At 39.4% G+C, this 27,627-nt stretch overlaps 2 protein-coding genes across 3 annotated transcripts; both read left to right on the forward strand.

The window, feature by feature from the left end:
- The first annotated feature begins 1,400 nt into the window (after nucleotides 1-1,400).
- LOC113033758 (solute carrier family 12 member 2) lies at nucleotides 1,401-21,593 on the forward strand. Its single transcript, XM_026187840.1, has 27 exons — nucleotides 1,401-2,530; nucleotides 2,648-3,099; nucleotides 4,702-4,824; nucleotides 5,896-5,971; nucleotides 6,809-6,904; nucleotides 7,056-7,195; nucleotides 7,283-7,393; nucleotides 7,871-7,979; nucleotides 8,100-8,227; nucleotides 8,514-8,598; nucleotides 8,874-9,022; nucleotides 14,204-14,311; nucleotides 14,481-14,604; nucleotides 14,700-14,801; nucleotides 15,088-15,243; nucleotides 16,209-16,308; nucleotides 16,583-16,694; nucleotides 16,791-16,931; nucleotides 17,014-17,120; nucleotides 17,384-17,463; nucleotides 17,536-17,676; nucleotides 18,174-18,287; nucleotides 18,605-18,716; nucleotides 18,832-18,918; nucleotides 19,263-19,398; nucleotides 19,486-19,553; nucleotides 20,953-21,593. Exons 2-27 carry the CDS (start codon nucleotides 2,650-2,652, stop codon nucleotides 21,086-21,088), a joined length of 3,291 nt encoding a protein of 1,096 aa, XP_026043625.1. The 5' UTR covers nucleotides 1,401-2,530; nucleotides 2,648-2,649; the 3' UTR covers nucleotides 21,089-21,593.
- A 956-nt stretch (nucleotides 21,594-22,549) lies between these two features.
- On the forward strand, nucleotides 22,550-27,611 carry nudt12 (nudix (nucleoside diphosphate linked moiety X)-type motif 12). Of its 2 annotated transcripts, none has more exons than XM_026187838.1 (8): nucleotides 22,550-22,688; nucleotides 23,789-24,040; nucleotides 24,934-25,237; nucleotides 25,319-25,586; nucleotides 25,677-25,844; nucleotides 26,212-26,325; nucleotides 26,484-26,683; nucleotides 26,922-27,611. In XM_026187838.1, the coding sequence occupies exons 2-8, from the start codon at nucleotides 23,835-23,837 to the stop codon at nucleotides 27,030-27,032; spliced, it is 1,371 nt and encodes a 456-aa protein (XP_026043623.1). In that variant the 5' UTR covers nucleotides 22,550-22,688; nucleotides 23,789-23,834; the 3' UTR covers nucleotides 27,033-27,611. The 2 variants fall into 2 exon arrangements, with proteins under 2 accessions (XP_026043623.1, XP_026043622.1); XM_026187837.1 differs by having other exon boundaries at nucleotides 23,834-24,040.
- Nucleotides 27,612-27,627: the final 16 nt, after the last annotated feature.

Consider the following 27,627-nt stretch of genomic DNA (forward strand, 5'->3'; position numbering starts at 1 on the left):
TGTGACTGGCTGATGATTTGTGTCTGTGGAGGGAGGAGATGTTTGAACAGATTAAACAAAGCTTAACCTGAAGTGATAATGATGGGACTTTTTGTGAGGAGTCAGTCACTTTTTTGAAATGTGTCCTAAAATATAGACCCGAAACCACGTGGTTTCGGGTCTATATTTTAGGACAATCTACACCAGTACTGGTGTAGATTTTGTGGGGGTATCTTTACCTTTAAATTGCATAAGTAAAGACTGTACATTGTCAGTGAGAGTACCATCAACCAGATGTTCTCCTATGAGCAACATTTGGAAAAAGTGTAAAGGAAGAATTCTCTTCTAACAGGAAGACCACCAAGAGAACCAGGAAGAAGCCTTGGAAGGCTGATATGGGATGAGGGAAATGGAAGGAGACAAAAGAGGAGCATAGAGAGACCACAAATAAGAAACAACTACAGAAGAGACAAGAAAAAAAGTTCATTGTATTAAACAAAGGTCTATAAAACATGGGGAGTGAAGGAGAAGGTCTCAGTCCATCATGGGAAATCCACCAGTAGCTTCAGCCTACAGCAGCAAGTCTACAGGAATCTAAAAAGTTTAATCCTGATGACATCTCTCTGGGTGCTCTGGCTTCCTCCCACAGTCCAAAGTGGTTAGTGAGGTTAAGTTAAGCCATTCTAAGCTGGTCATAGGCGTGAATCTCTGTCTGTTAGACCGACAACAGACTGATGACCTGTCTAGAGTGTTTCCTGCCTATCACCCTGTGGCAGCTGGGATAGACTCCAGGCCTCCTGTAACTCTGAATTGGTTAAGTGAAAGAGAGTGGATGGATAATTTGTTTTAATATATTATCCATATGAATTATATCTATACACCATCATCATCATTATATAAGTCATTGTACTTTTCATGGTCCAGCCCACTTGGGCACCTGATCTAGAATGATTTGTGTCTTATCTACTTTCAGGAGTCGAATTATCCCAGTTGTTAAAGCTAAATAAAGTATTATGAGTATTATGTAAAATAAAATCAAGATTATTTTTGTATATTTTCTAAGATGACGATTGTCTTTAAAACAAAGTAAAAAAAAAAAACAGTGTAAAAAAATTTGTTGGGCTCTGAAAGCATAATCATGTAAAACAAAATAAAAGAGAGAAACACCCAGGGACACTCAAAGGAAAGCCAGGTTTATATAATAAACATCAACTCACATAGTAAAGACAGCTTTGCGCCTGCACCTCAGTCATTATCAGAACATCCTGGCACACTGCTATTTCCTGTCAAAACCAGTGATGAGCTGATAGCAAGACTGCAGGTTTAAGCAAACACTGCTCAATTAGCAGTTCTGCACGGTTTTTTATGAAAACCACATTTTGCTTTTAAATATTTTCAAGATCAGAACTTCTGTATTTACAGGAAAGGCAAATGCATCAGATCATCAACTCACAGTTCACAAAAGCCAACCAACATTTGATGCTGGTGTTACTCATTTCTCATACTCCAGTTTTCAGGATTCACTCTGAAACTTTTCATCATTCCATTAATATTCGAACGTTAAGCTGTTAAACCAATGCAGTCCTTAAAATCAGGGTTAGCAGGGTTACCAAGGCAATAGCAGTCAAACATCTCTCATTAGTTTTGCAAAGTTTAAAAAACGTATCTGAGTTATGATGAAGTGTTGCCACTAACTCACAAACCACATCCTAAATAAAGATTAGATGGTCAGGTTGAGTTAACTGGTTTCCGTCACTCTTTGTTTTTATTGTTCGGTGTTCGGTTTCAGCATCAAGAGCTTCGACAGAGAAAGCAGCTGTTGTTCCCCATGCTAATGCTGCTGCTGCTGCCTCGCTTCGTGCGTATCTAGGCCTCTGTGTGAATGTCTCAGTGTGTCACCAGCAGTGATTACAAATGTCATTGTTTAATGCCAACACACACTCACATGCAGCGGAGCGAGAGGGGGTGGTAAAAAAAAGGGAGTTGGTGTCTTTTACATGTATTATTTACGGCAGTGAGCCTTGATGCAACAGAATAGTAAATTAAAGTCATTGTGTTTGTGTTTATAATGATTTTACAGTTTACTTTGCACCTACTGGATGAACTGGCACCAAAACAGTGGTTTTTCTTCCCTGCGCAAGACTGCCAATGAAAACTAAACATGCTCGTATGCTTTACAAACTTTATGAGGAGGAACTCTGTTGCTCTACCCTTTGTCTAAGCGTCGTGTTAGTCTCTTCCTCTTGACTGAAACGCGCTGGAGCGCGTGCCGGAGTTTGGTGCGTAATGGACACCCATCCATCCTTTCTACTCTTGCCTCCTCCTCATTGTTCTCCGTGTTCCTGGCATGCTGGGCTGTCTCCCGAGTCCAGAGAGAGGAGGAGACAAAGCCAGAGATGACAATAAATCGTCTGAGTCACCATCTGAGGGAGAGACAGAGGGAGTGAGAACGACTTCGTGTCCTTTACGCATGTTATGAGCACTTTCAGACACGCTTGTCGTGCGTCCTGGCGCATCCAGTGATTAGAGGTTTCCAAAGTACAGCGGAATAGTAAATTACTATATTTCAGTTTATCCGTGTTTGGAATTAAATGTGGCAGCTTCCCTGTAGTTTTGGAGCAGGTGCTTTTTCCCGCTAACCGTTTGTCTCTCGGTGCATCACTGACAGAAATGTCGGGTCAGAAACCGTCGTTGAAGAGCGACGACTCCGCGCAGAGCCGCTTTCAAGTGGATGTGGTAATGGAGGCATCATCTGCAGCGCCCGGTCCGGCTGCCCCTTCTGCTCCGGCATCCACTGATGGATCCAGACCTCCCGAGGAGTCCAAAGGCCGGTTCAGGGTGGTGGGCTTCATGGATTCGGGCGCGATGGACATTGGACTCCCACCTGATGTCTCCCATGAGCCGGACACGGCAAAAAGCGACTCAGTCAGTCTCCATTCAACTGGCACGGGGCACACTCACATCTCTGACTCCCACTCCAACACCTACTACATGAGGACCTTCGGACACAACACTATAGACGCCGTGCCTAACATTGACTTCTATCGGCAGACAGCCGCGCCATTTGGGGAGAAGTTGACCAGACCGTCGCTGTCGGAGCTACACGACGAACTCGATAAGGTAACAAAAACATTTTTTTTTTATTGGCTTCGTTATTAAATGATGCTATTAAATTTGTTATTAAAATAGTTGATCTCAAGTTTCACATCAAACACAACGAAGGCGACAGTAAAGAAAGAGTCACGTTATGGTAAAATCGTCAACTTTAAAAGGCAGTTTAGACGCCGAGAGTTGAAAGGTTATTTCCCAGATTTAAAAACAGAACTAACACGTCAGTACGCACTTCCCTGTTCACCGGACACAAGTCAGTTCATTTTTCAGTAAACAGAAAAGATTCCCTTCGCTCTTCCCTCTACACAATACCGCTTCTCATGACCCTGCAGGCACCCCCAGCCGCGCTCCCACTCCTTACATACAGTTCAAGGTAACAGACCACCATTGTACAATAACAGTGAGCCAGAACACCAACTGGGCAAAGCACCACCAGGACCTTTAGGCGTGCCTTCATTTAAACAGTGAAAAAACACGAAAATCAGGCATCTCGTAAAGGTGTCGCCCTACTTCCAGTCGTGCTTCTTGTTGAACAAGTTCACTAAAGTACATCCAAAGTTATTGTTTTGGTGATGGAATTGGACAGTCTGACACATCTCTCCAAATTCTCCCAGTCTGGCAGTGGATTGGGATCCAGTGACAGTGAAGGCCACATGAAGTGCTATGTGTCATTTATCATCAAGTCCTCTTTGCCTCTGATTCACTCACATTTTTCGTTTGATTTGTCATAGAAATGAGATGTGTTTTTCTTGATTATATGCGTCAAAAATCATAAATTTCACTGGTTCTAATTTCTGTGGTTAAGCCTATAAAATGCCTTTATGACTGGACTCAAAATCAAACCTGATGGACTAAAGTGCCAAACTGGAGGCACTTTAGGGTGTTTAGTGGAATCGTTCCTTGTATGTGCACATACACAGATATTTAGCCATCTCACAGAATCACCAGGATACACATACACGGACATCAGTTTGTTTGCTTGAGCGAGGCTGTGGATAACTAACTGCTTTGCTGCTGTGGGGGTCATGGAACATGAGATATACTGCACATGAAATGATTTCACTTATTATATAACAAAGCCACAGAAAACTAATTAACACACTATCTTTATCCTTATTGTGGTGAAACGCCACCTTTAAACCAAAGATGTAAGTTTTCCAACCCAGGTAAGTTTAGTTAACTAAACAGTTTTACATTTTCAGATGTCATATTTCAATTTGAATCCACTTAATAAGTAGATAATTAAATAGTAAAATGTTTTAAATCAAATATATATTGAAATAAATAAGATAAGACCACATTTATTCATTGCTTTTATTGCTTTTATTTTTTCCTGTATACTATTGACCAGTCAATCAACTTATTTAACTTCTACCCAGAGTTTCAGATTTTCTGTTAGGATTAGCATTACATAAAGCATATATATATATATTTATCATTTGACTAAAAAACTTCTCTCTCACAAAACTAAGACCACTGACTGTCTAATCAGAACTCAAGAGTCGCAAGTTCTCAACTTTTAAGTGATTGTAATTATCCTGTTGATTGTTAGGCTTCACCTCTGTTCAAGTTTCTGCTTTCCTGACTTGTCTGGATTTTTTTTCCCATCAGGAGCCCTTTGAGGATGGTCTGGCCAATGGAGAAGAACCATCGGCAGCTGAGGAAGCGGCCGCACTGGCAGCGAAGGAGGCCAAAGGAGGAAGTGTCAAATTTGGTTGGGTTAAAGGAGTCCTGGTTAGTGTTCATGTCATGAATGAAAGCACAAGGTGCACTCTGCTTCTTCTTGTGGTATTTAAATGTGTTGAACTACTTAAACAAAACTGTAAACAGTCAACTTTCTTCCCACAGAGCGGGCAAGAATGAAACACTTTAGTGTCCCATAATTAGACAATCAAATACATAATCTCATCATCTTAAGGTATAAAATGTATTTTCTCTGGTTATATTCCTGTCAGGTTGGATCATTTGAGAATAATTCTAGATTTAGGAAATGTAAACGAACTTCAAAGATCCCTATACAGACAATGAGACACTCACTTCTTCTCTCTATAGCTACAGTAAGCTAAGCTAAAATATTGCAGAAACTGGTTCTGCATAGAGTCTACACAGTGGTGATCAGGGGTGGAAATGTGCTGCCTCTCATCCGAATATTACTGCATCAATGAGAATGCGCTGTATAGAAGTATAGAAGCTTGTCTGTCATATTGCACATGAAAAGCTTGTTATTAAGGTTGGTGCAGGAAGGAAGACAGTAAACTCTACCCGAAAGCAAATGATGTACGACATAAATATAGCATCGTCCTTTTCTCAGGTATTTTTGGCTTTCTTTTTGGCAGCTGTAAGGTTTAATTCAATTCAATTCAGTTTTATTGAATTGAAGCGCCTTGAGGCGACTGTCGTTGTCGCCTCAAGGCACTTTAAATTGTAAGGTAGACCCTACAATAATACATACAGAGAAAAACCCAACAATCATATGACCTCCATATGAGCAAGCACTTTGGGACAGTGGGAAGGAAAAACTCCCTTTTAACAGGAAGAAACCTCCAGTGGGACCAAGCTCTGGGAGGGGCGGGGCTATCTGCTGCAACCGGTTGGGGTGAGAGAAGGAAGACAGGATAAAGACATGCTGTGGAAGAGACAGAGGTTAATAATGAGTGTGATTGAGTGCAGAGAGGTCGATTAGCACAGAGTGAATGAGAAAGGTGACTGAAGAAGAAATACTCAATGCATCATGGGAATCCCCCCAGCAACCTACACCTGTTGTCTGTCTTTACGTTTTAACTGACTTCTGTTTGTGTGTTGCAGATCCGCTGCATGCTGAATATCTGGGGTGTGATGCTCTTCATCAGAATGTCCTGGATTGTGGGACAGGCTGGAATTGGTGGGTACAAACAATTAGTGACTCAGGGAAATGTGTGACACCCTTCATCACCCAGTGCTCATATGACAGGCTTACATGCAAACAAACGTTGCTTTGCGAGCCATCAGAATATTAAAAAGCTTGTTTGCAGAAAGAAGATGAGCTGAGAGGCTGAACCAAGATAAATGAGGATTGTTTTGAACTGATTCATGTTATTCATGCATGCGTAAGGAGGGAGGCTGCTTTTAAGGTCTGATTTTGTTCAAGCTCCTCTAATAAAGTCTAAGCATAAAATCACGGAGTCTGAAATAAGCAGAAAAGGTCTCTTTTAAATTTAAGTAGAGATAAAAGTATTAAACAGTCCTCCACCCACACAGTAAAACACTTAAATGGAATGCATACTATCTTTAAGTTGTGCATAAAGGTACAGTAGAACCAGCTAGGAAATGGTGTGCTGGCTACACACTGACAAGATTTCAGATCAATTATATTATACATTACTGCTCATTTCTACTGATAAGTCATTAAAAATAGCTCCTCTATGTTTTGCAGACTGCTTATTGACCACATAAGCTCGTGTACAAATATAGCAGGCACTAGCTCTAGCTAGTTAGTGTACTACAATAGTTTTTTCTTAGAACTTTATTTAATCTTACCTGTGATGATGAACTGAATCTAAAAATAAATAAATAAATAACCTGCGAGGAAGCCCATTCGGCCCATATGCATGTTTTATATTTTGTTTTCAACTGTACTGATTTGAACTTGGATAACATTATCGTGTTATTTTATTGAAGACTGCTGATTTTTGCTCAGTTGCCTGTAACTTCACATATTTTTCATGTTTTTGTAAAACAGGACTGACCATTGGTATCATCTTGATGGCCACTGTGGTCACCACCATCACCGGTCTGTCTACATCTGCTATAGCGACCAACGGCTTTGTACGAGGAGGTGAGACCCATATAAGACATTTTACTTTTACAAAAGGTCTTTAACATCTAGAATTTTAAAACTAAACCTACAAATGGACTAGAAACTGCTCAAAATGTATGACAGCAGCAATAATTTATATCACTTAACATCTGAATGTCATGCCATCCAGGAGGAGCATACTATCTGATCTCCAGAAGTCTGGGGCCTGAATTTGGAGGCTCCATCGGTCTTATCTTTGCCTTCGCCAATGCCGTAGCTGTGGCCATGTATGTCGTAGGCTTTGCAGAGACAGTCGTTGAGTTGCTCAATGTAAGAAATGCTCTGGTGTACTTATGGAAATCTCTCTGTGATATGCAAAAGATTCTCATTTCGAATCAACCTGTTAATTGGTTGCAGGACGTTGATGCCTTGATGACTGATGAGCTCAATGACATTCGTATCGTTGGGACTTTGACCATCATCTTGTTGTTGGGAATCTCTGTAGCTGGGATGGAGTGGGAAGCCAAGGTATAATTACAACAATGTCCCGGAAAAAAACGTCAAAACCAAAGGCTTCAGTGAGATTTCAATAAAAGGGCATAAATCATTTGTGTCCTTAAAAATGTTGATTATGTATTTCTCGTCAAAGCTGCTGAGTTAACTTTGGGATTTGGAGCTTTTAAGAAAAAGTCTGCCAGTGTATGTGTTCATTTCTGAATGCAAATCTGCAATCAAACTAAATATAAATTAAAAAAAGAAAAATTTTTGGTGCGTTAGCACCAGAATTAAGCATGTACTTCATTTAGAGGATATAAAGTACTGATACAATTGATATCTGGATCGATCCCTCCACCTCTGCCTCTACCTACCTCTGTATACATTGGTGATTTGAGTCTCTGCACAGACAAAGCAACATCCATGTTTGTAACAGGGTGATTTTAACTGAGAAACTGGAGCAAATCTCTCTTCTTTCTTACTCATGTGTTTTCTTCTACTGTCCATCAGGCTCAGATTGTCCTCCTGGTGATTCTGCTGGCAGCCATTGTTAACTTCTTCTTTGGATCCTTCATGCCATCAGAAAGCAAAGAGCCTAAAGGATTTTTCGGATACCGCAGTCAGTCTGCATTCTTGTCATTTCTTCACACGGGGATTAGCATCCTCTAAATTCAGTGTTAGGATTCATGTTGATAATCTATCTTACATAATCTTCTCTCTTGATTCTTCTCTCTTTTAGCGGCCATCCTTTTAGAGAACTTTGGTCCAGAATTCAGAGATGGGGAGACGTTTTTCTCCGTATTTGCCATTTTCTTCCCCGCAGCTACTGGAATTCTGGCTGGAGCCAACATCTCTGGAGACCTAACCGTGGGTTTTTCATCTTTGTACATTTATATAAATTCACGTGATGATTTTGGTCATATGTTGTGACAGTATTGCTTTTTGTTTACACAGTAACCAGATCACACAGAGACTTGTGAGAAAAGAAAACTCACCTTCCAAAGTTTTTTTTTTTTTTTACATAGAATCTTTTTTATTAGTTTATCATTTTTGAGTTTAGTTGTTGCTCATACTTCATGCACCTGATGTTTGAGATGTATAACATAATTCATCCTTTCCAATAAATTAAAAATGTATCCCATTCTCTCTTTAGGATCCTCAGTCTGCAATCCCTAAAGGCACTCTGTTGGCAATCCTCATTACAGGGCTTACCTATGTCGCTGTCGCCATCTCTGCAGGTAGATACACTTTAACAGTTGTGAACCTGAGAGAGATAGATAGATAGATAGATAGATAGATAGATAGATAGATAGATAGATAGATAGATAGATAGATAGATAGATAGATAGATAGATAGATAGATAGATAGATAGATAGATAGATAGATAGATAGATTGATAGATTGATTGATTGATTGATTGATTGATTGATTGATTTAGAAGTAAAAGCTTTGTATACATGTCACTTTACCGATTACTGATCTACATTTGTGTCCTGGTTGTGCCTCCTGCAGGCTCCTGTATTGTGAGAGATGCAACTGGTGACCACAATGACACAGTGAGCCCCACAGTGAACTGCACCGATGCGGCCTGCACGCTCGGCTATGATTTTTCCATCTGTAAGGAGGGAGGCTGTCCATTTGGCTTGATGAATGACTTCCAGGTAACACTGAAGCAGATGATCTTAACACTACCTGTTTTCTTGGTACTTACTGTGTTGATTGTTCCAAAGATTATGGCGAATATATCACAATTCATAATTCATATCATAATTGTGACAATGACCAGTTTTGAGTTTGAGTATAACTTTGGCATAAAACTGTGTAAAATAAGTTATTTATAAAACCCTGCTTTGATGTGGGGATACTGCGCGTTTACTTTATGACCACTGTGATAGGAATTATGAGATCTAATCAATTAAGAGCAAGATGCAAGGTGCTTGAATTATAAACAGGATGTCATGTTCCACAAACAGTGGGTTAAATTAGCAAGAAGTTGCATTAATAAAAGACAAAATTGTGCTTTTAGGAGGGAGAGAGGAAAATATATTTTGTTTCTCTTTTGGTTCACGGCCATTAATGACTAAACCTTCATTCATGCGCTATTATCTGTGAGTAAATATCAAAGCTGTTACTATCTGTGTAAGTAGATTTTTTGGCTCCCAGCTGCACATGTGAGACTATTTAAGTTTTTTATTTATTTATTTATTTTTATGATGAGCATCTTTTATGGATCAAGTGTGTGCACACCACTGGGAAGGATCTTAAGATTAAGTTCAAGTAAATGAGAGTCTGGAGCACCACCTGGTGCAGCATCCCTTCTTCCTCTTGTGGCTAAAGGCAGTTTATTTTGACTCAGCTGGATGTTTGGGCTCTTTGCTTAAATGCTAATCAGATGATTGCTTGGTGACGCTGCTAAAGGTCAGGGGCTGAAATTGGTCCGTTTCTTCCTGCTGCTATGAAATATTAAAAGTACTTTATGCTCAACTAGGGTACCGATGATTTCACCCCGGCAGAAAGATGCGTCGGGATACAAGCAGAGAAAAAAGTCAAACTTAATTTGTATAGCACCTTTTCATGCAGGTCAGTCAGATCACTGACAAGCTGTTTATAGGCCGGAGCAAAACTAATTGTAAAAACACCGAAAGTAAAATAAAGTTTCAGTAGACTACAATTACACTACAATGAAAGAAATAAAATAAAAAGAGATTAAATAATATAATACTGGATAAATTGGATTAAAAGGAGAACATCACAGATGAGTACACATAAACAAATACAATTAAACTGTAGTAAGTAAAGCAGAAAACATTAGTAAAGTAAGTAATGTCTAAAGTACAACCAAGCCAGAATAGAACTGCTTTAAATTTACATTTAAAAATTTAGTTCAGTTTTATTTTGCATAGCGCCAACTCACAACAAAAGTTTTGGGGTTTTTTTTTATATAATAAAGAACCTACAAAAGAGAAAACACCAAGATACAAATGACCTCTATGAGCTGCACATGGCAACAGTTGGAAGGAAGAACTCACTTTTAACAGGAAGAGTCCTCCAGCTGAAACAGACTCAGCGAGGGGGAGCAATGTGCCATGACTGGTTAGGGTCTGCAGGGAAAGCAAAGTAAGAAAAGGAGAGCATCAAAAGAAACGATGAGGAAAATGTGTGTTCGCAGCAAGGTGGGTGAGGTGACCAGGACGCCACCACCGTATGGAAATTGATGCTTTCAGCTGATATTAAGACACATTAAGAGATATTTATTGTTTACTTCAGTCAAAAATTCCAGACAATCCTAGGAAGTTGTATTACATAAAGTCGTTCGCACACAGGCAGCTTGACGTGAATTGAATCACCCACTTCTATTGTTTCCAGTGGAAGCCTACACACTGGCGTCAGTGCTGTGTCAGGATGCAAAACTGTCCCATTTCCTGTCGTCCACACACCTCCACAAAAACAGCTGTTTAATCAGACTGACAGCGTTTTTACACAAAAATTGTGTGAGCAGTGGGTACTCGAAGACACAGACACACAGGTGAAAGTAGTCAAGACAAGTGAAGACTGAAAGACATAAAGCCAAAAAAGACACAAGTTAAAACTAACTATACACTCAGCAGGACAAGACTGACCGTAAACACAGTAAAGATGAGCATACAGACCAGGAAACACCAGGAGACAAAAAAACAATAATTAAAATTAAAAAACAAATATCACCACAGTCCAACTTCTGTGGAACCAAATCTCTCTGTAGCATAAAGCAACAATCCAAATTCAACAAACTATGATAAATGTATTGATTTTCTTGACTGAGCAATATGATGGCATATATGGCAAGACAACTGAAATCTCTGTATGCGTTTTATGTGGACCAAACTGTATCTCAGAGGACTTTTTGAGACATGCAACAATCTAATCCAAGATATTTTCATTTAATGGATTAAATTAAATGTCAGTAAACTGTCTATGTATATGTTTGACAGTCTGGGTGTCTGCACAGGCACTGGGTGCACATTTCTGCTGTGATTATAACTCGTTTATATAAGTCATACTTAAAAAATGGATGAGCAAGACTGCTGCTCTGACCCTCTTTCACTGTATGTGCATGTAATGTAGATGGCTGGAGTATGTGTGTGTGTGTGTGTGTGTGTGTGTGTGTGTGTGTGTGTGTGTGTGTGTGTGTGTGTGAACAAGAGAGAGAGAGAGAGAGATGAAGCTGTTCTCAAACAAAGTGCAGCAGAAATAATAGCGACTGTTGTTTTGAGTCACAAGGTTCTCGTGGCTCAGTGCTGAATGAGAGCATTGAAAACATCCACCTACACACACACACATACACATACACATGCGCACACAGAGCTCACTGACACTGATAGCGCTGACATGTTGCAGCACTACAGACCGAAGCAGCTGCTCGAGTTTCATTATTACTGTTGTTGAAGGAGAAAAGCAGATCTGAATGAATCTGATCGTCTTTGACCCGATAATGCCTTTGAATCATATTTGCTACATGAGTTTCTGAGACCTCTGTCTCATCAACATGATCAATACTTGCCATAATGTCTAAATGTTATGGACAAAACTCTTTTTTTGTCTAAAATTAACACCCAAGGTATCAATTGCGATACAAAAAAATATAATAAAAATATATCACACACAACATGATATAGCAAAAAAAAATGTGGATTTTGTTATAAGGGTTAATGAACATCTCAGAAAATCTGAATTTTCTGGAAATTTTTTTGATGGGTTTGGTCTTCGACATCATACATTGTTCGTAGGTGACTGTGTAGAGCTGTCCTCCCTCCTTCACTTCCATCAGATATGAAAATATTCTCTCTTGAGATGATTTATACAATCGGCTCCTTTAGGAACAAACTCAGTTGAATGGGTGATGTTTTTGCACCAAATATCTACGTCACTGCTTCATAATGATGCACCTCGTCCCAGTGAGTTGAGTCAGTCCTGCTTCAGAATACACTTTTAAAATCTCAGAGTTGCTTTCTCATGTGCAGAAATGTTCATGTGGATTGTGATTTTCACCAAAAACACACAAAAAACGTTCAGGACCTCCTACCCGACCGTGTAAGAACAAGCTGTTTCCAGCCGTTTTTAGCTAACTTTTGCTACCAGGACCATCTTCTAAGCATTATTTCAACTGTATTAAATAAAATTTCTAATAAAGTCATGACTGAATACAATGGGTGTGAAATTTAAAAACAACATTGGTATACAGACTTTCAATATATTGTTTCAAATATATCTGTGAAGGTTCTCAGTCATCCAGGTCCTCGTAGTCAAAGGAGCTTACAAAGAAAAGCGTCTGGACTTCTTTAAGTTGCTTGAAGACGTTTCACCTCTCATCCGAGAAGCTTCTTCAGTTCTAAGGTCAAAAGGTGGGGAGTCCCAGATTTAAACCTAGTGGGAGTGACCCCCGCAGAGGGACAAAAGACCCCCTGATGATCCTCTAATCGCCTGAGCCAAGGTGTGAAACTGGGTGTGGGTCCCAATCAGCCAGAGTTTCGGGTGGGTTCATTGTGAAACCTGGCCCCACCTTATCATGCGAATTCCTGAGGTCAGATGGCCCAGGATGTGAGTGGGCGTTAAGGTGTCTGGGGAGGGAACTCAAAACTGGATTATAGATGGCAGGTTTAAATCTGGGACTCCCCACCATTTGATCTTAGAACTATAGAATATTTTTCTTGCAGCAGAAGGGCGGAGGGCACTAAAGTATCAATCAGTTAGGGGTGCTCAACTGAACATATGTGTCACAGTAGTTAATTAAAACTTTAGTAATATAAGTAAAAGTGTTATGACATCATGCGCCAAAAGAAAACTTTCACGAGTTAAAGGCAACAAAGTAACAAAATGCAAAACAAGCATCCACTGATTCTGAGATCTTCTGTGAGGGGTCAGCTATGACCGACAAAACTATATCTGCAGCCTATAACTTGGAAAACATTGTATTATGCAGGTATGCGTGCTTTCATGAACTATAATATTTGTGCTAAAATGGTGGGAAGATTTTTCAGATGTGTTTGATTTTATAGAAAAGTAACTAAAATTCAGAGGGGGACAGTTGTGTCACTTTGCCGTGCACACCTGTCAGAACCTCTGTCCCAGACATATCAATATTATCAGAGCAGAAAAAGCAATATTCAATCTCAAATATCAGGTTGTACAAGCAAATGTTTATAAGAATGTAAACAGAACCAGTACTGAGATCGCAGTTTGTTGCATAAATTTAGGAAATGTGACGGTACTGTACTTGCGTTTCAGTGTTATCGCAGATGTGGCGGCAATGCTGGGGATGTGTAAGGCAGCACAAGTGCAGCGACAGTAACATCGTGGCTTGTGGCAAAAACTCACAAAAAACTGTCAATGGAAATATCTTTAAAATGCTTCAATTGCTGCTTCATTTTAGTTTAGGTTAAGCTTGAGTACTTGTGCTGTCACAAAATGACAGAACATTACGTTTTAATAACAGATATTTAAATCGTCTGACAGAAACCTCAATACTGAACAGAGTTCATTTAGAAGCAAATTTACAGAAAACACCTCTGTGGAAATGGCACACGAGTGACATAAACAGAAGAAACACAGTCACACAGGTGGAATATTGAGTGAACTATTATTATAATAATAATAATAATTAATGAATTATTGAAAATAGAAGAAATTAAGGTCACACTGCACACCATCAATTATCTACAAAAAAATCAGAGACTTTAAAACTCCACTAACATTGGCCAATGTATATAATCTATCTCTCAAAATACCTGAATCATGTGACTTTTTATATACTCTAGATGTTTATTGGTCAGTGTGACTTTTAAAGATGCTCCTATGTCGTGCAGGTTATGAGTCTGGTGTCTTCCTTCGGTCCTCTGATCACCGCGGGGATTTTCTCAGCCACTCTGTCGTCAGCTCTGGCCTCGCTCGTCAGTGCACCCAAAGTCTTCCAGGTCAGAACCATAAAGCTCCAATTTACTTCTGTTTCAGCTGTTTTCTGACTTATTTCCTCATCTGCCTGCTCCTGATTGTTTCAAAGTTGCTTGACGAACCTGCCAACATTACTTCTATATTTATTAAACTGAGTGATTTCTAAGTTAATAAAAGCTGTATTTATTCTAGGCTCTCTGTAAGGACAACATCTATCCTGGACTTAGTGTGTTTGCAAAGGGTTATGGCAGGAACAATGAGCCGCTCCGTGGTTACGTTCTGACCTTCTGCATTGGTCTTGCCTTCATCCTGGTTGGTAAGCTGTTTAAGTAAACCTTCAGCTCCTGCATAAGAAACATAAAGAATAAAAATATCTACAAAAAAAAGTTAAACCTGTCTTTTGTCCACTAGCGGAGTTGAACATCATTGCTCCAATCATCTCCAACTTTTTTCTGGCCTCGTATGCTCTCATCAACTTCTCAGTTTTCCATGCCTCCCTGGCCAGCTCTCCAGGTAATCTGTGGAACTGTAAAGGAATTATGACTAGATTATAGATTATATGAAAATTACCATAGTGTTATGCTGGTATTTCTGAAAGTTTTCTCAATCTTCCTTGTCTTGACTCATCTCTTAATGGCATTTTAGCTAGTATACAAATTGGTGAATGATGTTTATAGTACAAAAAGTTCTTTGTTGTTGTTTTTTCACTGAACTAAACATAATTTCTATTAAAAACATCAAAAGAAATCCCTCTGTTTGGCCTGTTAACATCTGATCTACTCTCGCCCCTCCACTACAGGGTGGCGCCCCAGCTTCAAATACTACAACATGTGGGTATCCCTTGCCGGGGCGATCCTGTGCTGCGTGGTGATGTTTGTCATTAACTGGTGGGCGGCCCTCGTTACGCTGCTCATTGTCCTCGCACTCTACATCTACGTCAGTTACAAGAAACCTGGTAAGAAGACAATGGCACAATATTTTATCCTTTCCAAACTTCTAACAACGACCTGCTCGCCAATATGAAGCTCTGGGTTAGGTACTTCCAGCTGATTTCACACGGCACCATTTAGTGGCCGTTTCTTTAATGGCTACTAAATGCTGGGTGTCACCAAAGAACATCTAAATACTCAACACCTCCCATTCTCTGGATGTCTGACTTCTTGAGAGAATGAATGCACTGGTGTCATCCTCCAGTCACTGGGAAATTAAATAAAAATAGAGCAACTGCAGCAAAAAATAATAAATAAATAAATACAAATAAATAAAAAAATGCATGGTACTGATACCTGAGCTCAGGACGGCGGACATATTTAATGTATGTAACTCTTAGTTGTGCCCATTCTTTACTTGAGCGTTTCCATGTTTATCCACTTTAAACTTTTGCTCCAGTAGGAATTTTTTGGCTTTTTAATCAATATGTTTGATTTCTCCCAACATTTTAAAAGAGATCTGTGTGTTAATTTAAACGGTGCAATGAACAGAATAATAATCATAATCTTATAAATGAAAGTTTTCTGGCCTACTTCAGTTTTGACTCTGTATAGGTTCTGCATCTTGGCTTTTACGAGCTATCTGAGGAATTCAAGCAGCTCATGGAAAACAAACTAAATATAATCACTTAATAAACTGTGATGTATTATTTAAAACATATAATGCAAAGCAGTTAACATTAGTCCCACCTGCACGACCTGCAACAATACTTACTGTATTAACATATTAATATTGCATATACTGTATTATCCACTTTTACTTTCTTTAATGTTTATCTTGCTTTATCTAATTACAAATTCATCTTTTATATGCTGCAATTAATAATAACGACCATGATGATGATGATGATGACTATCATTATTATATTGTGGATAATTGAACTCCATGAGCTGACCAATCTACTCAAATTCAAACTGCTGTTTCCTCTAGATGTGAACTGGGGTTCATCCACTCAGGCTCTGATCTACAACCAGGCTCTGACTCACTGCCTGAACCTCACCGGAGTCGAGGACCACGTTAAAAACTTCAGGTCAGCATGAAGCTTTGAGTGGAGCTGAACTCATGGACTAAAAGTGACTGAAACAAAAACCAAACCCTACCTTTAACTCTAGACATGCTTAATTCTCGGCACTCGTTACCAACACAAAGGCATTCAGTAGTAACAGTGGAAACTTGGCTCTAACTGAATTTAAATGATCAAAATGTAATCCAATTTTAAAAGTAATTATTTAAACCAAAATAACCTGACTTCTTGTTTTAAAACTACCATAACTTGACCTTCTGTATAAAATGTATATTGACAGGCCGCAGTGTTTGGTGTTGGCGGGTTATCCAAACGCTCGACCCGCTCTGCTTCAGTTGGTGAATTCTTTCACCAAGAACGTCAGCCTCATGGTCTCCGGCCACGTCAGAACTGTACGTACCAAATGTCGTCTGTTAGGTCTGCATGTTACGCTTTCTTTCACACGGCTGAAACGTTTTGTGCTTCATCTCCTCCCACTCCTGCTCCAGGTGTCCCGTCGGTCGAACTTTAGGGAGCTATATCAGGATTATGCCCGCTGTCAGCGCTACCTCAACAAAAAACGCATCAAGGCTTTTTATGCTCCTGTTTTTTCAGACAACTTGAGGCACGGAGCTCAGTTACTCCTGCAGGTACAGAAGAAGCCTTCTTTTTGCACCCTTCATCTTATATTAAAGTCACCATTTACAAATATGTGTTTCCTCCCCATGCTAGGCTGTTGGTTTAGGTCGTCTGAAACCCAACACGCTGGTCATGGGTTTCAAGAACAACTGGAGTGATGGAAACATGAGAGATGTGGAGAATTACATCAACACTATACAGTAAGGGCTAATGCGTCTTTTTAAAGAGCTACCAACAACCAATTTTACAATCATACTGTTTTTTGTAGTGCTGTTATCATTAATTGTGTTAAAATGACGTTAACGCCATGTAGGCTCTCTCTATCAGATTGTAATGTTAAAAGTTAAGGTTAAAAAAGTGGACTAATCTTTGTCTTTGATGCAATTTTGCAGCTGAGGTTCTGCATCACACTTGGAGTCATTTTTGTATAGCGTTTCATTTATTTATTTATTTTTAATTCCAGTGATGCCTTCGACCTTTTGTTCGGTGTGGTAATCCTGCGGCTGCAGGAAGGACTGGATATTTCTCACATCCAGGGACAAGGTACGTCTGTCTTTTTCTTCATATCCATCACTTTGCCTACCTTCTGTTTATACTGTGTTTGTACTCCTGCAGACGAACTGCTATCATCCCATGAGAAGCCTCCAGTCATCACTAAGGATGTGTTGATTTCTGTCATTCCGGCTAAAGACTCAGATTCTGACTCCTGTCCTTCAAAAACCACCAGCAACCAGAGCAGCCCGCTCATCACGAGAGGTAAACAGTGAGGAAGAATTAAAATTATACCTCAGCTTAGCCTATTGCTCTAATGTTTACTTTTTATACAACTCTCACTGTCACAGGACTTGTTGTTCTTATATTTTATTCAAGTATTTCCATTTTAAGGCAGCTCATCGTTAGCGGTGAACAAAAAGGAAGAAATTAAATTGATCTCTTTTTCTTTTCTAGCCATGTGCTATGCTATGGAAATTATTTAAAATCAGCAATGATTGAAATTGACTGACTTCTCGTCCAAAAAACATTTGGCACAATCCCTGCACAGTCTCACGGCTAAGCTTGTGAAATATTCCATTGATTTATGTTTCTAGCATTTTTTTAGCAGCAAAAGTATATAAAGAATTAATTATTTGAACAGCTAAGGCTCTGTTTTACTATACTGTACTGTTGTGAACCCTGGTGATACAGCTCAGGAGCTTTTGTGTTTCTTTGACTTTACCTCGTCTTGTGCTCTTCCATGTGACGTGGCCTACCAGAGACCAAGTCTCCTCTGAGCCTGACCGACCAGCGTCTGTTGGAGAGCAGTCAGCAGTTTAAGAAGAAACAGGGCAAAGGAACCATTGATGTTTGGTGGCTCTTTGATGATGGAGGTTAGTGTTCTCATTGTTATATGAAAATAAAAACATATCTGGTGAACTGACTTTGGGTCCTATGATTCTGTCAAAAAGTCTAAACATAGCTAACTGTTGGTTGTGCTTTTCGATTCATACGTGTCACTGTCGTAAAAAGTAAGGTGAAAAATGAATAGACTTAAAAAACATTCAAATCTGTGGTTCCCTGATCTACACAGCAAAATCTCCAGTGTTAAATTAACACTGGAGATTTTGCTGTGTATACTGGAAAACAGATTTTTGTTCAGTTTGGGGTTTTTAATGACCTGTATAATCTCTGATGTGTTGGTTTGCAGGCCTGACTCTGCTGATCCCCTACTTGCTGACCAACAGGAGTAAGTGGGGCGACTGCAGGATCCGCGTGTTCATCGGCGGAAAGATTAACCGCATCGACCACGACCGCCGAGCGTGAGTCAACAGCTGCTTATCCACCTATGCCAAGCAATAAACTTTACTTTACTACAAACTTGACTTTATATCCACATACATTTATTATTGTGTTTTTGTTTTTGTGTCACGTCAGGATGGCCACGCTGCTCAGCAGGTTCAGAATCGACTTCTCTGACATAAACGTCCTCGGTGACATCAACACCAAACCCAAGAAACACAAGTAAGTCCTCTGAAACTTCCTGAGCTCAGCAGCTTGATCACTATGGATTTGCACTAAACACTATTGTTTTTAATGTCTTTAGCGTCTGTGTTACGTGTGTAAATTGCTTACAAAGTGTTGGAAAGCCAAAGTCAAAAGGTGAATGATTTGTTCATGAATCCTCTTTTTTAATTTATCGATTACTTGATGACTGTGAAAGTCAACATGTAGAAAGTTTGTAATACTAAAAGTTTAAGTGCTTTGAAATATTTTTTTAAATGTTCTTTAGAATGAAGCATCACGTGGGGAGGATGAAACTGATAGCGCTACTCTAAAAACCTAATGTATGTGTTTTGTTTTTACAGTAAGCTGACCTTTAAGGAGCTGATCGAGCCATACAGGCTGAAGGAAGATGACATGGAGCAGGAGGCTGCTGAGAGGCTGAAGGCCCAGGAGCCCTGGAGGATCACTGACAACGAACTGGAGCTCTACAAGGCCAAGGTCTGCCCTCATGTTGCAGACACACTCAGACCAATCACAGTGCTCTGTTCAAGTGGTTTATGTAACTATACTGTGTGTTACTTTCAGACCAATCGTCAGATCAGACTGAACGAGCTGCTGAAGGAACACTCCAGCACTGCCAAACTCATCGTCATGTAAGAACTTTGTAATAACTTTGTCATCATCGTGTCATCATTTGTTTTAATTTACAGACAAACTCGCATTTAAAAAACCTGGTTAACCCGGCTGCTCATTTCCATGAATCAGGTGTTTCTGTGTGAGCTTGCATCTTCTCCCTGTGCCTGTGTGGGTTCCCTCTGGGTACTCCAGCTTCTTCCCACACTCTAAATACATGCGTGTCATGTTAACTGGTGATTCTAAATACACCGTGGGTGTGAATATGAGCATACAGTTGTCTGTGTTGAAGTGGTGACTTGTCCAGTGTCCAGTGTGCACAACAGTGTCTTTGGATCCTGGAATACTCACTACCAAAACAATCATTAATTGACAAAATAATGCATGACAAGCCAATCACTGCTTGTATGGACACCACTTTCTGCAAAATGAAATAAAACCATAAGAGGCCAGATTAAATTCTTATAACAATGAAAAAGAACACCAGTGAACTTACAAAAGCTTTGGACATTTAGCAAATGCACCAGGGGGATGTTAAAGAAGAACAATCTCCAGGAGAAAGCCATAAGTTCCAAGTTCAACCATAAAGAGAAGACGCCAATGACAGAAAATACAGAGGATTCACCACAACCATTTATCAAACTCAAGAACAACAAGTTAAACTTCACCGAAAAAACCTTCACCAATTCTGAAGCAGCATTCTATCTGTTCAAGTCAACCTGTAACAAAGCGACAACAGTGTGGAGAAGTCCTGGAACCATGTTTTATGCTTCGGAGCCGAAGCATAAAACATCAGCAGCAGCAGAGCTGGTGTGACGCAAGGGCATGCATGGCTTCCATCCATGTGTGCAGCAGATTGTGAAACATGTTCCATCACAGTATTAAAAAAGGCATTTTATATGTGATTGTGTTAACTTGTCCAACTAAACTGGAACCCAAAAAACAGTTAGCTATCCCGCGGATTTAAAGTTGAGAGTCTGAAATTTTGACTATATCTTAAACTTTGATACTGAAGAAATCTTAAGACACTGATGACACTCAGGGAACTTCAGAAGCATTAAAGTGGATGATCCATAATGCTCTGAGCTCCAGAATTTATAGTTAATATTTTATAAGCTGTTCACGGTTAATTCAGTGCAGTTAATTGAAAAACAAGCAAATATAGTTAAAATAATGAGACATAAAGTGTGACTCATCACAGCTGTTACATATAAAGTAAATTAGACCTCTCACATTGAACTTAACACGTCAAAATAATTTGACCTTTAAGCTTACATATTAATTTAATGACATTAACTGCTCATAACTCATAATTACAAGATCATGCAGTCTTCTTTCTAACGCTGCTCTGGGTTTGATTTTGATATATATAAATATCATAAAAATTAAATTTTTCTTTCTCTCTCTGTGTGTGGCTAGGAGCATGCCTTTGGCAAGAAAGGGCACAGTGTCGAGCGCCCTCTACATGTGCTGGCTGGAAACTCTGTCCAAAGACCTCCCACCACTGCTGCTGGTGCGAGGAAACCACCAGAGCGTCCTCACCTTTTACTCCTAACACACACACACACACACACACACACACACAGAGTCATATACCTATTCTGCTCACGCACAAACATACAGTGTGTCCTGCTCTCCATATTTATTACAGTATGAGAAAGCCTCCGTCTGCACAAAAACAGAAACGTCGTCGTGCTTTAAGCTTGTGAAACTGTCCAGCTGTGAAGGGAAAAATTATTAGGACTAATATCTTTTTCCACTTGTCTTAAATCGATTGTTTTTAACATGTTAATTAAACTCAGTCAACAGATTTGACCATAACACTAACAGGTTGCTTGTTCCGTTTCCTCTGTGAGTTTTATGTGAATGAGAGTAACTACAGGTAAATTCATGTAAAAGTTTATTTATAAGGATAAAAGTTTGGATTTGAGAATGTAAGCTTCTGTGATTATAAAATGACGTTTTTATGGTTTTTCCCCACTGGGTTCACAAAGACAGATGCTCCATCTTTGTTAACTTTATTTTGTACTTTATTTTAATAAAGGATTAACTAAAACATATGCTTTATTGAAGTTTGGTTTTTGTCAGCTTTATTCCTGTTCCTGTATTAGTGAAGTACTTAAAGTCAAAATCAGAAAATAATCTCATCCTCAGCAATGTAACTTTAATCTGATGACACAATTCTTTAGTGAAGGGCTGAAAAAAACAATTCACATAAACTCTTTTTTATTTGTATGAACTCCGTAAGATAGTGGCATTAGAGTAGAACAATGACATATACACTCAATAGCCACTTTATTAAGTATACCTTGCTAGTTGGACCAGCTTTCGACTTCAGAACGATCTTCATTTTTCATGACATAGATTTAACAAGATGATGAAAACAATCCTCAGAGAATTTTGTCCATGTTGACATGATCGCTTCACATTTGTCAGCTGCACATCCATGATGAGAATATCCTGTCCCAGGCCATCAGAAGAGAAGCATACTGTGGTTATAATGGGATGGACATGGTCAGTGACAATACCTGATGCTTTCATGCTGTTTACACCAAATTGTTCATTTTAATTATAGCCTCAGTTTTCTGTTCTGGAAGCAGCACATTGTGTTGTGTATTCAGAGATGCTCTTCTGCATAACTTCTTTTGTAATGACTGGTTATTTAAATTATTGTTTCCTTCCTATTTTCACACAGAAAACTGATGGCTACTTTCTGATGATTATTGGGAACCTTTCTGTTTCTAAAAAGTCAAATCAGTCTCTCTGACACCAGCAACTATGCAAAGTTCAAACTCATTTTAATTACCTTTCAGTGAGATTCTGATGCTCAGTTTGAACTTCAAAGGGTCAACTTATCAATGGCATTATGCCTAATTGCAACAGATTTCTTCTATGTAATAATTAGAGGACTCAGTTAGCAGTAATACTTAATATAGTAGCAGGTGAGAGCATATAGGAGGAAGCAATTTTACTATGTAAAGAACTCTAACACAGCTTCATTCTTCTATGACAAGCCTTTACAAGTCGGAAATACTACAGCGCCGGGAGGACCTGAAGGCAGCACCACCCCTAATCAGCGTGGTTGTTGCTCTTGAACACACCTCGTAACATTTTCTCCAACAGGAGACGGAGGGGAAGTGAACGCCGAGCGAAAGGCAAGATATGACGCATTAATAATCTTTCACATGAAACTCAAAGTGAAATGTGATGCTTGGTCTCGTTTAAACGAAGCTTAACCGGCGAAAGGCGCTCCTGTTCGTTCGTGTTTTCGTTTCCTGAACTGTTAGTGAAACAGAGCCGATTCAGAGGCCTTTTAAAACCACATGACAAACAAACACTGTGTCCAAGCTTAATCTTCAACACTGTGGGATTTGTAAAAGCAAACCTGCAATTCAAGGTGGTTCCTGTAAGTTTATTTCGCAACCATTGTCGAGGTCAAAGGGTTCAGTGATTGACAGCTCGATGCGCTAATGAGACAGGGAGGACTAATTAAAGGGACAGTGTAGAATTGATGCTGTAGGTTTGTTTTTGTTTTTTTTACTAAATTATAAGTTTATTAACTTATGCATTTGCCATTTTTGTTGCCAGAAAATTACAAAATTTGATTAAAAAAAAATTGTCACGGAATTTTTTTTCAAAATAACTATTTTGAAATAGTTAAAAATATTTCAAAATTAAGTGCAGCTGTCAAGTGAATGCGAATAAAAAATATTTTGTCTAAATCATAAAGAGCACAGCGATATCAACTGAAGTGAACAAGGGTCAAGCTGTTCTTTACAGTAATACCAGTGAGTGCCACAAGATGGCACAGTTAGTTAGTAACTTTAATTAAATTGGAAACATTGTAATTAGAATAATTGGAACCAAATATTCTTGGGTCTAACTGTTAGTAAACAAGAGCAAAATGTATTTGTTTTCCATATTTTAGTCTTTCTCTGGATGTTATATCAAACCACTCAATAGGAAGAATAGATAGCATTCTAGTGAGATATCAGTATTTATTTGGGTCAATTTTGCTGTAGTACTTTTAGTTTTTTCAGCATTTTAAACTCTGAGCTATATTTTGAGGTTGTTAAACCCAAATTCCCATTTCTTGACATTAATCATCAATCAATTATTCAAAACGTTTTACCTTTTTATCTATGATTTAGCTTTAGCTCTTATGTGTCAAATGAATACTTTTAAAATACTTTTATCATTTTTTTGTAAGTAGCTGCTTCATCTGTTCATAATATCTCCTCTGACATTTTGCCAGATCATATATTACCCCAGGTTTCATTGTCTTTGTCTCGGGATCCAGGATGACGAGCTATCAACTGAGCGCGAAGGAGGACATGGTGGAGAAGTTTCTGGATGCTGCAGCAAGAGGAGATATGTCCCAGGTGTCCACCTTGCTGTCCCATGTGCCCTCGCTCATAAACCAGACAGGATACAGCGGCTGGACCGCACTAATGCTTGCAGCTCGCAATGGACATTCTCATGTGGTGGAGAAGCTGCTGTCACATGGGTACATCACTGCATTTCTCTTAATTTGTAATGTTATTAATGTACCATTTGCTTTGAACAATACTAAAGAGATATATTGTGGAATATTTATTCAAAGCTGCATTAATAATTTTTAGCATTTAGGGGATGCGTCTATTCCACACATGTTATGTTTAGGTAAATATTTGCAGACTTGATGGGCAGAAACATAGGAACTGGAAAGCATTATGAAAAGAGGCTAAAGTGAGGTTTTCAAATATTTAAAGAAACTGAACCTGAAAGAGCAAAGTAAACAGAAGTCTGTGTTTGTTTGTTTTTCAACAGAAGTTCCTTATTTGTGTGCACAAACTTGGCCAAAAAAATTTATTCTCATTCTGAAACAAAAGATGTAGCTAGAACAAAACTTGGCTACACACAGGTACGTTAAATTAAAACGTATTAAAAATTAAATAGGAGTAGACTGAAAGTCAGAGAGAGATAAAACTGTAGCTAAATTTTTTTAGCATATAGGAGCTATATGCTAAAATGATATTTTAAAGTATAAAACAAGGCAAAATAGGGATAAAACTAGTGGTGAAAATACAGTAAAATTAGGAGTTGCAAGAAAACCAAACAAGACAAAAAATAATAAACCTGCATGCGTGATGAGGCAAAAACCTTTACTGAAATAAATCAATATAAAAGCTGAAGAGACAAAAACTAGTAGCAAAAAAAAAACCCATTTAGTATAGAAAAACATCCTCAAAGAGGCTATAATAAGCAGGTACGGAAAAAATATTGGTGCAATTTAAATGAAAACATCTAAAAACTTAAAAGTCTAAGTTGTAAAAGCCCCAGACTTTAATGTGTTGTAGCCTTGAATGTATAAATGGATTCCTGACTTCTCTAAAACCTCTTTTTTCTTCTGTCTTTTAGCTGTGATAAGTTCATAGTAAACAGTTCATCACAGACCGCCTACGATGTTGCCAAGTTCTGGGGTCACAAACACATCGCTAACCTACTCTGCCAGACAGACGATGGCTGCCGGCGAGTCCTGCCGGGCTCCGACATCAGTCCGCAGGAAAACTACTTCAGCAGGGAGACGCTGGACCGCCTGAGTGGGAAGAGGACTGACAAGGCCTGGTTGGAGGCCAAACAAAGAGAACCAGATACTGTCTACCTCATATTCTCGAACCTCAGCCCCATGCTCAGCACATCCCAGGAAGACGACAGCGCAGTGGTATGTTTATGACCTACAGCCTACGGCTAGTTTACATGACAAAGATGAAAGTCATGTGAATTGTGAATCTGATTGCAACAGGTTGAGAGCAAACTGTGCCGGTTCAGATATGAGGCAGTTAAGGATCTTCTGCAGAAACCTGCAACTGTGCTCATTTTCCTCGGAGTGGAGAAGAGGAAAAATCCCTCCCCTTGCTCTCCTGAGGAGGGTATCCGGGAGGCTCCTGCTTGGTTTGCTTTCAGCACTGATGAAGATGCTGCTGACCTTGTTAAACGGTGCAGGGAGAAGAACTGCTCCTTTTCAAAGATGCCAAACAGAGACCTGCTGAAACTAAACGAGGAAGAGGCCGGTGAGACACACAAAACGTGTGTTGTTGTTTGATCACCTGCCTCTCTTGTGTCACAGTATAATACTTCTTCCTGCTCTCCTTGTCTGCAAGGAATCGTGGCTCAGGCTCGATCGGTGTTGGCCTGGAACAGTCGCTACAGCTTCTGTCCGACATGTGGCAGCAGCACCAAACTGGAGGATGGAGGACACAAGAGAAGCTGTCTGAACTCTGAATGCAGGAGTCTAAAGGGGGTCCACAATACCTGCTATCCACGAGTTGGTATGAATCTGCTCATCTATCAGCTCATCTCCACTGTAGTTAATACTGTGTAGCATCATGCTGTGCACAAAAAACATTACCAAAAAACGTAAAAGCTAAAAAGAACAGAAAACTGTAGTTTCTCCAGTGGCTTCTTGAGGCTGGCTCTAAGTCAAGTCCTGCAGACCCCCATATTAAAAAAGCCCAACGTGGGTGCCTGTTATGCTGGTTGAAGGCACGGCCGTATGCAGCAGCCTGGGCATGATCCTGACCTGTAGCCCTTTCCTGCTCTCTTCCCCCTTTTTGTTGTCTACTCTTTATTGTTGCAATGTCAGATAAATTCAAAAATGTCCAAAGTAACAAAGTTTGCATATGTTTGTGATTTCAGACCCAGTGGTCATCATGCTGGTGATCCACCCAGATGGAAACCAATGTTTACTGGGAAGGAAGAAGGTCTTCCCAGCTGGGATGTTTTCCTGTTTAGCGGGATTTGTAGAGCCTGGTATACCACACACTCACACACACAGAAAAACAGAAAAACTGCTCAGCTGTTAAACAACTGATGTGAGCCTGAAGCTCATCCTCACAGGAATATTAACCATAAATCAAGTCTCAGCTATAAAAATTAGGGTGACAGCTTCTCCCTGTCCTACCCCGCAGGGGAAACGATTGAGGATGCAGTAAGGCGGGAGGTGGAGGAGGAGAGCGGCGTGAAGGTCGGACCGGTTCAGTATGTCTCCTGCCAGCCCTGGCCGATGCCATCCAACCTCATGTTTGGCTGCCTTGCTGTCGCCATATCAACAGACATCAAAGTGGATGAGAATGAGATAGAAGAAGCTCAGTGGTTCACACGGCAACAGGTGAGTAACAGTGCGACTATTAGTGGAACTGCTAACAGGGATCATGATGTTAAGAGTTAATAATAAGTCTACTGAAGATAATTTTATAACAACAACTTGGAAACTGTTAGCATCAGCTGTATCAACTAGAAATTCTCCAGAGCTTTCATGCATATCCCATGGCCAATTCTTCTAATGCTTAATAATGAACAATTCTAGACATTAATGAGACAGTAATCCAACTTTTCTGCTTGCTCAGGTAATCGATTCCTTGTTCAGAGGAGCATCTCCAGCTTTTAACATCCCCCCCAGGCAGACCATCGCCCACCAGATGATCAGACATTGGATCGGCATAAACGCTAACCTCTGACAGAACACCTTCATCACTCGACCACCTGCCCAGCTGAGGAGGTCAGATGGATAGGAACGAGTTTGTCCCCAGTAGATTAACTCACCACATTCCTCAGATTGTTCATGTTGTGCTTTAATATTAGTTTACTGCAAAGTGACTTTACGCATGTACAACAATCTCAGGTTTGACATTTCACCTCGGAAATATCTGCAGTACGATGATGAAATATGGAAGAAGAAGCATGCTCTGTCCAGATTCAGTCCAGAAGTAGTTGTCAGAAACTGTAATTATTTAAAATAAATGTATTTTAAAAAATGTAAAGTAGTATTCTCCTCGCGTGTTTTATAATAAACTATATTCAACTTTCCTTGGATTAAACAAAACATTTTTGACAAGAAATTAATTCTCAAACATCCATTTCATCTGCCAAACCATTCAGAGTCCTCAGGGTGGGGGGCCTTTTGTTTATGTTTAATTTGTTTTCATTTACTTTAATAAGTTCATTAAATCTAAATATTTCAGTAAAATTGCACAAGAGATTCTGATGATTGCTGGATTATTTCTAGGAGCCAAAATAAACTTCAAGTATTAAATAAATTAAAGCCTATCCTTT

Source organism: Astatotilapia calliptera, chromosome 12, assembly GCF_900246225.1.
Source record: "Astatotilapia calliptera chromosome 12, fAstCal1.2, whole genome shotgun sequence".
Classification (NCBI taxonomy): Eukaryota; Metazoa; Chordata; class Actinopteri; order Cichliformes; family Cichlidae; genus Astatotilapia; species Astatotilapia calliptera.